Source organism: Hesperophylax consimilis, chromosome 12 (assembly GCF_061612785.1).
Source record: "Hesperophylax consimilis isolate HC1 chromosome 12, BYU_Hcon_1.0, whole genome shotgun sequence".
In the NCBI taxonomy this organism is placed as follows: Eukaryota; Metazoa; Arthropoda; class Insecta; order Trichoptera; family Limnephilidae; genus Hesperophylax; species Hesperophylax consimilis.
Window position 1 is genome coordinate 418,760 of NC_142847.1, and position 11,644 is coordinate 430,403.

An 11,644-nucleotide genomic window follows, 5' to 3' on the forward strand; every position below is an offset into this window, starting at 1 on the left:
ATTCTCATTGTATAAATTTAAAGGTGTAATGTTTCTATCTGCCTTGCAAATTATATTGTGCATTTCTGAGCTATTAGCTTTCCTATGGAAAAAAGTTCTTAGCATTTCTACCTGATTATGTTTCAAAGAAGTTATTTTTTATTAAAACAATATCATTATTATCCAGAGGAAATTATGTGTAAAATTAATTTGTTATTAGTATTTAATCAAATATAGAAGAAACAATAACCTAGGTGTATATTAACTACTACTATTCTAGTTTTGCTTAACAAAACCTTAGAAGAACAACCCCCCTTACTAATAAACGTGTTTTAAACTTCAAGTGATAAACAACCGTATCAGTTGTGTAAAAGGTAAATATTTACCTACGACTACCGTTTTTACTACTACAAAAAATTGCCCCTTTAATAACGCCTGCTCGCGTCCCCTTTAGAGTTATATCCCAGTTTTCAAGTAGTTTGTGGGCTACGCTAGGTTTGTATAGACTGGTTTGTGATTTAATTCTACCTAATCCAACCTAACCTAACATGTACGGAATATTTTCTCAAACGGTAGTCGTAGGTAAATAATTACCGTGTAAAATTTAAAACACATTTATTAGTAAGGCCATTAATATTTTCAAAGCAACATTAGTTGACCTCAGCCTTAGATAATAATATGCACATGCACGTATGAACCAACCCAATGAACAATTGAAAATACTTACAAACATACTTACGTTGTTTGTTGAATTACTTCTGATAATTCCACCGCTCCGTGAGCCATTTCCGATAGGAATCAGCAAATCTTCGTCACAATCGTTAACAGAACCAGCGACGCTAACCGCTTCATTAACAGGTTGTTCACTCATTTTGGATTTAACTTGCAACTAATGACTAAACATAATCATTGGCTTTTCTCGAAAACAACCACCTAATTTTTAAGTCGCATCAAGGTAACTGCCACCAAAGCTAAAATCACCAATATTACACTATGACAGTCATAACAAACTAGACTTGTACTCATAAATAACATATACTAATGATTTGAACCATATTTCAACTGACAAACAAAGAATGACTATAACAATATCTTTAGAAACCTTATTGGCAACAATGCAACAATCATCTGTCCATAAATATACCACTCCATCTGTCATTTGACTTAACTTGAACGTCAAATGACGAATAATAATATCATAGATAAAGTATTTCCTGAAGTTGCAATTACTTCGTGAATCAAAAATAATCGATATCCCACTCGACAGCACGGTGGAATAGCTCGATATTTTTTAAACTTTCAATGTTATGTCTTGTCTTATTTTTATTTCATTACATGATATATTGTTGCATAAAATCTTCTATTACCTCCAAAATCACCACAAAATAATTTTTTTTCTTACTTTTCATAAACGATTTTTTTATTTTCAAAGTTAAAAGAGGAAATGCACATTTGATTTATTTTGGTTATGTGCTCCACATGTACAAAGTTACAAGAGGAAATGCATATTTGATTTATTTTGTTTATGTGCTCCACATGTACAAACTGAAAAATCTTTCCAAAAATGATAGAGCCCTCTCATAGCTTAAGATGGCCCTTTTCATTCCAGGTCAGATTGTGTGTAAATATTTTTAGTTTATTCTGACTACTTACTTGTTCAATCACTTAATGCTCTATTAAAAAAAAAATAGGCTGCCTAAAAGCAGCCAATCTGAAAAAACAGCAAAACTCATTTATCATATTAATCTGTTAAAAGTACCTATATGTAGATAGGAAATCAATCTAAAACAGGTTGCGGCTATAAACAAACAAAGTGTTCCCCTTTTCCCATTACTTTTGACAACTCTTTGACACTCCAACCACCATGCTTTTAAATCTTTAGCCCTTCAGGCCAATTTTTCGCTTTTGAGAACAACTCATATAGTTTCATAAAAATCGTTGTATCTCCCTTACTTTCATGGTTAGAAATATAACCTACGCCGTGTTAGCAAGAGAAAACACCACGCTTCATATTCAATTGTAGAAGTTAACCACGTAATAATTAAAATGTTCACCTTTATGAAACCAAAGATTCCAAATGCAATTTTAAAAAATATTATGAAACTTCGTCAATTTTTTATTTATTATTTTTATATAAACGACAAAAAAGTGAGGTTACAGTAACGTTTCTCATAGTGTCTTATAAAATACGTGTGTTTTTTCGTTATCAGTAATTTGCGTTACAAAAAACATAAGTTGAGCCATTTTTTTCGCTTTAAAATTATAACATATAAAAATTGTATTTTTATTTGTAATAATAACATTTTTAAGCGTATTTTATCACCCTTTTTAACAGTTTTTCGGTTCAGAAATATTATGTTTATTTGGATTTTATTGAAAAGCGGAAATACTCCGACCTTCTGTCAAAATAATAACTTAACCCATATTTCGCTGACGGTTCAAAAACGCACCATCCTGGTTGCTTGGTCATATTTTGATAACTTGATAAGGATTCACCGTTATTCTTTCAGGTATTTATAGAAAAGTTTTGACTTTACCGTTACAACTAAACAGGGAGAAATATATTTGCTTCAGTCGCATTGTAGACGCCCCCAAAGTCGGACAAAATACGACACTCAGGTAAGCAATTTTTAAATAATTATTATATTTAACATACGACTAAAATTCTTAATATATTCTAGCATTTTTTAATACAGAATTGACTCGTATTTAATAATTTGAGCACTTAAAAAAAAATAAAAATTTCAAAAGTACTCATTTTACATAGTTTATTTAAGTGGTGCATTAACGCACCGTCAGCGAAATACGGGGGTAAAAACCTTGGCATTATTTTATTCATAATTACCGGCATCAATCGCTAATACTGTGTTTTTTCTTCTGAATAGGATGAATCCAAATGACTTTTTTTACCGCACAAGAGGCTGCTGACTTTATCACAGAGAATTGGAATGTCAACGATGAAGACGGCGAAGAAGATATTCCAGATGTGGTCGTTTTACCACCTGAAGTCGCCGAAGTTACTGATGAAGAGGATTTTGATGACAATGATTTACATGAAGACGCTGCATTTAGCCATACTTTCGGAGATACGGCAGGAACTTTGGAAGTCCACTCCAAGAGGCTGATGAGTGAACCTTCAACAACTCCATCCCAACCCCAACCATCAACATCTTCGTCATCAATGCCAAGGGAAACGCGTTGGAAGAAATCGAAACCTAGTTATTCGCGAGTGCCAAACAACGTTGAGAATAGAAGCGTCGAAGATGTGAAAAGAAAATTAGTGGGTAAATCTTGTACCGAGTTCTTTGAACTATTTTTTAATGATGATCTTATTAACTTAATTGTAGAACAATCAAATGGTTACGCTCTATTAAAAAACAAAGTAGCCACATTGTTGACGATCAATAATATAAAAACATTTATAGGATTTTTATTATATACTGGGTATCATAGGTTACCTCGTGAAGAAATGTATTGGTCTCTAGATGAGGACATTACAAATCCTTTTGTAAGGTCATGCATGACCAGACAAACCTATCGTGACGTCAAGAGTAATTAACATTTGGCTGACAATTTAAATATCAATACGACTGACAAACTTTATAAAGTTAGACCATATTTATCCTAGTTGAATAAAAATTTTAAACAGTTCGGAATTGTAAGGCATGCGCTGTCAATAGACGAACAAATGATCCCTTATAGAGGAAAACATTTGTGTAAAATGTATATTCATGGCAAGCCAATCAAATTTGGATATAAGTCGTGGACATTGGCTTCTGCATATGGATATATTTATGCATTTGATATATATACGGGAAAAAACAAAGTGTCGTCAAATACTAATAATTTGGGTATGGGAGGCAACGTTGTGAAGGATCTAACTGGTCGTTAGATGGAAAGATAGTGCTGTAGTTACAGTGGCATCTAATTTTGATAACGTAGAGCCCATTAAAAACGTATCGAGGTATTCAAATATTAAAAAAAGATATATAAATGTCACTCAACCCAGCGCTCTTACCCAGTATAATCGTTTTATGGGAGGTGTTGATTTAGCGGATAATTTCGTTTCAAACTATAGAATAAGCGTTCGTGGTAAAAAGTGGTGGTGGGCAATATTCTCCAACTTCTGTGATGTGGAACTTTGTGATGCATGGAAACTATACCAAATGGTTCATCCAGAAGAAAATATGAGCCTTTTGAATTTTAGAAGAAGTGTGGCCACCGCTCTCATGAAGTCGTCAAAAGTAAATTCTTCTTCTATTGGCAGACCCAGTAGATTTGCGACAACATCGAGGTCAAGTATAACAGGGAGTAGTCATTTTTTAAATAAGGGGGAAAATAGAAAAAGATGTCGCATATGTCATTCACACACATATTTTATGTGTCCAGAGTGTAATGTGGCATTGCACCATAAATGTAACGAATTATACCATACCGGAAAATAGTGTTTATTATAATATTTGTGTATGCTAATTTCTTATTATGTCTTTTAGAAAGGTGCACTTTCCTACCTATATATACAATATCTTTAATTTTAGTTAATATTAGTAATATGATTAATAAATGAAGAGAAATAAATCCACTTTCAAATAAACTTGTTTGGTTTCATACATTTACTTTTTACCCCCCTATTTCGCTGACGGTGCGAAAACGCACCACCTCATATTTTTGTAAGTATAAGTTTTTTAATTTTTTTAAATTTTTTATTTTCTTAATTGTGTGTTTATATACCACATATCCAAATTTCATCAAAATCTGACCACGGGAACTGATAGCGGCGAAATATGGGTTAAACAATAACTTGTTAACCGTACTGAAATATCTTGCAAATGATATCCAACCACACCAGCACTATCTACTTCGAGCTTTCCAGATTACCTACCATGAAATACCGATTTTTCTATACATACTTGAAAAGACGATCATTTCGAAATGGATATCTTGACAATAGTGATGGTCAGGATCGAAACATTCACATGATCGAAATATTTTGATCGAAACGTCAAAAGAATCGAGTGAATCGATTTAATCGCTCAGAGTTCAGCGGGAGCAGAAGCTGTGGAAAGAGGCTGCTTTTTTGTTCTCGAGTTGGAGGGGGTGTATAAATATGGTACAATCGTACGGCAACACAGGTAAGTACTTCATTAATTTACAAACTAACTAAGTAACCATCACGCCGTTTCTCCGCCAAACAACTCGGTCTTGGCACACACTTTTTGCCTCATTCACATAACCTCATTCGCAAAACCAATGTTTATTGTTTACTCTCATGTAATTTTCTTTGACTACGAATTTGAATGCTTAAACTTCCGTGGAGATATTCTTCGATAGAAGAAATAATACAATATTTAGCGACATAAACAATAGGTACACATTTTTTATAAAATAAACTAGACACGTGTCCTAGCAAGCCACGTATGCATTTGTATTTGCTTACATACATGCATTTTGGCGACTGCTTTCTAAAATACCACACGTTCAAAAATTAAAACGATTTGATTTTGCAATTTTTTCATTGAGTGTAAAGGGTTAAAATGCATGTCGACCCTAGATTATTCATAATTTTTTTTAGGTTTTTCAAAAAACGGCGCCATACAAAAAAAATATATAGATATATTAATAACCTTCCCAACTTATCATAAGTCAGAATGCCATTTTTACACACAGTAAATGTACGGGCGTTGTAAATCCCAACCTAAAGACGAATGAATTAGAAGTGAGTCGTTCGCGAACGAGTCGGCTCAGTGAACCGGATCTTTACACCGATCCGTAAGATCCGGTTCCCAAATCATCCGCTCACTCGTTCGCGGATCGGTAGTGACTCACCCGTTCGGGAACGGTGAGCCGGTGACCCGGTGACCCGGTGATCCGCTTCACTCGTTCGCGAACGAAGAGCCGGTGAGCCGGTGACCCGGTGACCCGCTTCAGTCGTTCGCGAACGGTGAGCCGGTGAGCAGGTGACCCGCCAGACCCGAAGAGCCGACTCACCCGTTCGCGAACGAAGATCCGCATACATCGTTCAACGGATCTCACGGCTCGCGGGTCACTACTGACGTACTGACCGGATTGATCATATATATGACATATTAATACTGGTATTCCCGCTTGCATAACATTTTAGTTGTTGTGTCGGCACTTATTTAGTTTATTATAACAGGAACAAGGAAGAGTTATATTATGTTCATGGTTTATTTTCAGTTAATCATTGATATCGAAATAATCGTAAAAAAGTAATGTTGGCATTGAGTGTTGAGTGGTCTCACACCGAAGTATTTTGTTTTACAACACAATTTTTATATTATTATTGCACTTATTTGGGACAGAATTAATTTAAAATAGATTTAAGTTTATTTTCATTGTTCTATATTTTGATTCCATTCACCAATTGATTTTTTTAAACTTAATTTGAAGAAATTTTTTCAATATTATTGATATAGATTATAGATTTTAATTTAAAAATAACACATCTGACAATTTTTGTGGCCGCAGAAAAATGATTCCAAATTTCACTCTTTTTTCTTGTGGAAATCATGGTAAATTTAAATTAAAGCTATTAAAAAGTTCGTAATTATGTTTTCCGGGTAAAAAAAAACTAAAAAGCGATAAGAAACGTGATTCAACGATTACCGTACGATTGAAGTTTGACGTTTTGTACCAAAAACCTAACGAAACAAAAGATTTCTCGATTTCATTTTTTCATTCTAATAAAAGGGTATTCCAATAAAATTGGGAATCCCCTTTGAATGTAATCATAAATATACGATATATTGATCGATTTTTCTGGGCAAAAATTTTGTCTTCGAAATATATAATATTCCCAAAGAAGCAAAAATGTCGGAATGTTTCCTCACGATAGCAAGGTCCCATCTGACGAAGCGCAGTCCTGAGAAATGACCTTTAAAGCATTTATCTTTTCAGCTCATTCTTCCGGAGGGAGCTTTGTCAGACGCAACCTGTTATGAAACATCATAAAACCCTAAAAATATTTTAAGTGCAACTTTTATAAAAGAAAAATGAAATCTCATGGTTTCATGTTTAAATACTTTTATTTTATAAGCAATAATTATTAGCCTAAAACACTCATCCACATTGAAAAATCTCCTGATAAAAGATACATGACACATCTCTTATCCGCGAAATAATTCAATATATACTAGTGTTTCAGGCTAATAATTATTGCTTATAAAATAATTGTTACCCTTTGTGCTATGCATAAAAAATCTTGTCTTAAATATTAGTTTACCAAAAAAAAATAATAAATACTTTTAATTTCACCAAAACATAAAAATAGCACATTGTATAATAAACGATCCAATTTGATTTCGGTCACAATGTACAATTAAAATAAATTTCACTAGCGAATCTTAAACATCTTAGGACACTGTAGAGTGTAGAACACATGTCGATTTCAATATCTGTACCATTGTATAATATCGACGACTACACGTATGTATTCTTTTATCGCGAAGAACTTTGTTTTTATTTTATTTATGGAGGGGGGAGGGGGGGGGGTTCAATCGAGCCGGTTCACTGAAGCGGATCTTTCAGGTGAACGGGACCCAGTGAACCGGCTCCCTCAACTGAGCCGCTTCGCCCATCTCTAGAATGAATTATCCACATACTCTTAGTTTCTTCAATTGCTAGATAGTATCATAATTAAACAGCTAATATATAATACCTAACATTACCAACATAACACAATTACTAAACAATAATTGCGTAATACCAAATGCAAATATTAGATAATACGTAACACAATGTAACAAATCGATTCTTTGTTCGAAGACGTTTAAAAACAATTGTCTCTGACTGTGTGATGATTTTTGACAGAATCGATTCTTTGTTCGATGACGTTTCAAAATGATTGTCTCGGACTCTGTGATGATTTTGGACCATAAAAATGAATCGAAATATTTCGATAGTCAAAAGATCGAGTAAATTATCGATGATTCATCGATTGTGCCATTGCTACACGATAATGACCAACACTAATTTTTATCTCTGTGTTCTTAAAAATTGATCGATTACAAATCTTTTATATAACAAATAATATCTATGCTCAATCTGTCACGAAGTAAATGTCAGATCGGTTTTTTGGTTATGATATAGTTTTTTATTTGAATTTCGTACGACATTATTATCATCCTTGGTACAAAAACGTATTTTTATTGGGAAACACCATAAAACGCTCAAAGTAAGGCAAACGTAAATAATACGCAAATACATAAAATAACATAATTTTTTAAGATTTAATGTAAAACGCACAAACATTAAAATCGTACAAAAATCCTAAAAAAACATTCTTATGTTCAATGTTATTTATTTATGGCTATGTTATTTTATATTGACGTGAGTGTTCTATCTATGCTATCAACATATAGGTATTTGTATTACAGATGTTGAAAAAAAATGCTGCCACAAATGTTTTCCTGGACAAACTTCACAGAGGCGGTGTATGGTTTTGCATTGGAATAACTGCGATATCTGGAGTGGTGCTAGGTAAACGACTGTATGACTACTTCGCACACGATAAACCAGAACTCCTGCGTCAGAGGGAATTACTCGAAAAGGATCTTCTAATGGAGGGATCCCCAGATAAAGCACTACTCAAGGATAATGCTCCCCAGTTAAATATTTAAATTCTATATTCAATAATTCTCACTAATTTACAAGTCTTCTTTATTTTGATCAACCGTTTCATTAGCCCTTTATAAAATTAAATAGGAAGTTAAATGTATAACAGAGTCTGGGCTGACTAAGGGAATGAACTATTATTCATTTTCACAATATTAGCATCTATAAATCTTTTCTTATGTTTGTAGTCATTATTATATTTTATAAGTGTTAAGGAACTTATATATTCCAATAAAAAATGTTGAAAACTTATTTAGCAGATTTTACTAACCTTACCCCCCCTCTATTTCAGGGAGCTATAATTTCAGACTGGACTGCAAAAAAAAACGGAAAAATAATGTACGCCATAATGATGTAGAAGATAAATTTTTACTTTGTTAAAATAATGTGTAAAAACAAAAATCAAATCTTGCAGGCCGAGCCCGCAATGAATTGTAACATGACCAATAAGTGAATATGTTTGAAGAGCAGGAATAAGACGGACATTATTGTGCGGAAAAGAATTGGCATTTTTTCAAATAAAAGCAACAAAACATTCCATTAAATAAATACTTTTATTCAATAAGATAACAAAGAAAAATATTTCACAGCGTGAATATCTCATTTAACGCATTTTCTTTTGTTTGATCAAATAATTTTTCAGCGCTGATTGCTTGTCTTTAAAAGATCTCTTCACTTTGCCTTTGGCTTTATGTATAATCATCTGGTAATTCTTTGTCTTCTTTTTTTCCCTGTTGGTCTTGGAACAATTGGCGTTTTGCCGGCCGTCTTTGTAACCAAACTTATCTCTGTCCTTTCTACCGGCCTTTATGCTTTCCATTCTCGCCTTTTTGTCGTGCTTTTTCTTTTTGAAAATATTTTCAATGTCTCCAAGTTGGACCAATTCTGTTTTAGGAGCGTCCAGTTCGGCAAATTTACGTTTAAGGCTCTTGGCTGCCCGCACTTGCTTTTTAATATTCTCTTTGTCGATCCGTTTAAAGTCTTCATCGGTAAATATACGCTCCAGGGCCATTTGTGTCGCCCCCTCAACTTTAGAAGGTCCTTCTTCCACTTCTTTTGGAATGGTCCTTTTAGCTTTTAGTATTTTACGCTCATCCGCAGTCTTTTTTTGATTTCCCTTTCCTTTTGTGGGTTTTGTAGGAGTTTTTTCTTCCTCCTCTTCCTCAGAATCAGAATCTGTGGTGATATCTATATCTGAGCCAGCATCCGAGTCGACATCTACCCAACTTCCGCTATCACCGGAATCATCATCTGAATTGTTTTCAACTGGTGCAGGAGCAGCGGGCTTACCGGATGCTTGTAATAATACTTCTGAACCGGGAATGTAATTCTGCACATCTACTTCTCCATAGGCTTTATTTCTTAACTGGATGGTAGCTTCTGTGGGTCGTCCCCTGTCTCGCTTATGTAAGAGTTCAGGAATGGAGTTCCTGAAGAGTACAATCAGGGATTTTGAGGCCATCATGACGGAGCGATCTTTGTAGTTTTTATACTGCGCCAAATCTCTCAACAAATCTTCAGTCATAGCGAGGGGGCATCGGGAACATATTTCTCGAACTGCATTTAATCCAATAGCCATTACATCTGAAGAATTTCTCTCAGTTACAAAATTATTAACGAGACCCTTAATGACAGGTTCTATTACATCTGGCGGGACGAGCTCGTGAGAAGCTTGCGCTGCAAACTGAAGGATCCTAGTCACCTCCCTCTGATGCGGCTGAATTAGTCTTGTAATAAATGGATAGTAGTTGAACAAGAAGAGATCGTGCAAACCGATCAGTCGAGAAATAACATCAAGCGTCATCAGCTTCACTTCGAACCTTTCGTTGGATGATTCCAGTTGTTTGAATAGTTTTTCTGCCAATCCTTGAGGGTTGTTGACTAAATGTAGAGCGGAGAAACTGAATGACGGTGCGTTTGACTTCTTTTTCTTAGATTTCTTCACAAGCTTTTTCACTTTTTCTAAATTCTTCTCTCTCTTCCTGGTTTTTTTATTGAATTTGTTGGACATGATGGAACCTCTGGCTGAAGGTTCCTCCTCGTCACTCGAATCATCTGAGTCCTTTTCTTCTGGATCCTTACCGAGGAAGAACTTAAGTGAAGCCACCATCACTTTGGTGAATTTAGAAAAACAGCCTATGCTGGCGATCACATTGACAGTTTTGGAATCATTCCAAACATTCTTATTGTAAAGGTCGATCATAATATCTACGGACATCTTTGCAGCCTTCGGATTGGTATCCTTTAACATAGAATACATGAAGTTCTGTAAAGTTGAATTCAACTTTGCATCCTTATGTTTAGAATTTATATTCTTGATATCAGTAATGATGTGAGTTTCCAGGAAATCCCTTAGAGATTTATCTTGACATTTCAACAACTGGAAGAACACTTCCAGGAGATCATAAGGTGGGAGCAGATTCTTATTTCTCAGAAGTATAAGCGCCTTACAAAATGTCATCCTCATACTATTATCCAAAATAGTATTGTGGGTCTTGAGGATATCTACCAATTGCTGCGGAAATAGTTTCAACTCCTCAGTATAGCATTGTGCTACTTGGGCCAAGAACATTACCTGTTCATCCAATGATTTAGAGTTTTGGGAAGGAGACAACCGGAAAATATCCAATGTACTCTCATAATGACGAAGCTGTTGTGTAAATTCTTCTTTATAAGATTCTGGATCCCTTTTTATAAGATTTTGCAGCTGTGGTAGATTATCGGGAAGTTGATTGTTGTGTCTCACCATTTTGATTGCGCGCTACCCAGTGCTAGGTAAAAGTTTACTAAACACGTACCTCCAAAAACGCAGAGTTTTGGCTCACAAAACACTTTTTAGTTTTATGTTTTGATCGCACGTTATTTGACACGCGAGTAACATCCCTAATTTTTTAAGGTTAAGTGAATGTTGCCATCGCTCAACATTCGAATAGTAAATGCGGCGTAGGATACTCTATGGCTCTATAGTTCCTGCCTATGTTTATTTTTTTCTTCTATAAATATCTGTCAAATCGAGAATTTCTTTATGATG

At 34.5% G+C, this 11,644-nt stretch overlaps 2 protein-coding genes across 3 annotated transcripts in view; both read right to left on the reverse strand.

The window, feature by feature from the left end:
- ClC-b (chloride channel protein 7) overlaps positions 1 to 2,357 on the reverse strand; it is a 35,281-nt gene extending 32,924 nt beyond the window's left edge. The window contains exons 1-2 of one of the 2 annotated variants that reach the window (XM_089637615.1): positions 2,303 to 2,357; positions 719 to 950 (exon numbers count right to left, since the gene is read on the reverse strand). In XM_089637615.1, coding sequence (XP_089493741.1) covers positions 719 to 850 — 132 coding nt within the window. In that variant the 5' untranslated portion in view covers positions 851 to 950; positions 2,303 to 2,357. Of the gene's footprint in view, positions 1 to 718; positions 951 to 1,081; positions 1,155 to 2,302 lie in introns of those variants that run through there. The other variant, XM_089637614.1, reaches the window with a different exon arrangement.
- A 6,791-nt stretch (positions 2,358 to 9,148) lies between these two features.
- On the reverse strand, positions 9,149 to 11,531 carry Mys45A (SDA1 domain containing protein Mys45A). Its single transcript, XM_089637616.1, has one exon. The coding sequence runs from the start codon at positions 11,360 to 11,362 to the stop codon at positions 9,218 to 9,220; it is 2,145 nt and encodes a 714-aa protein (XP_089493742.1). The 5' UTR covers positions 11,363 to 11,531; the 3' UTR covers positions 9,149 to 9,217.
- Positions 11,532 to 11,644: the final 113 nt, after the last annotated feature.

What these genes read in the sequence shown, in the direction of transcription:
- Mys45A (XM_089637616.1), bottom strand. Translation starts at nt 11,362, where the DNA reads ATGGTGAGACACAACAATCAACTTCCCGATAATCTACCACAGCTGCAA.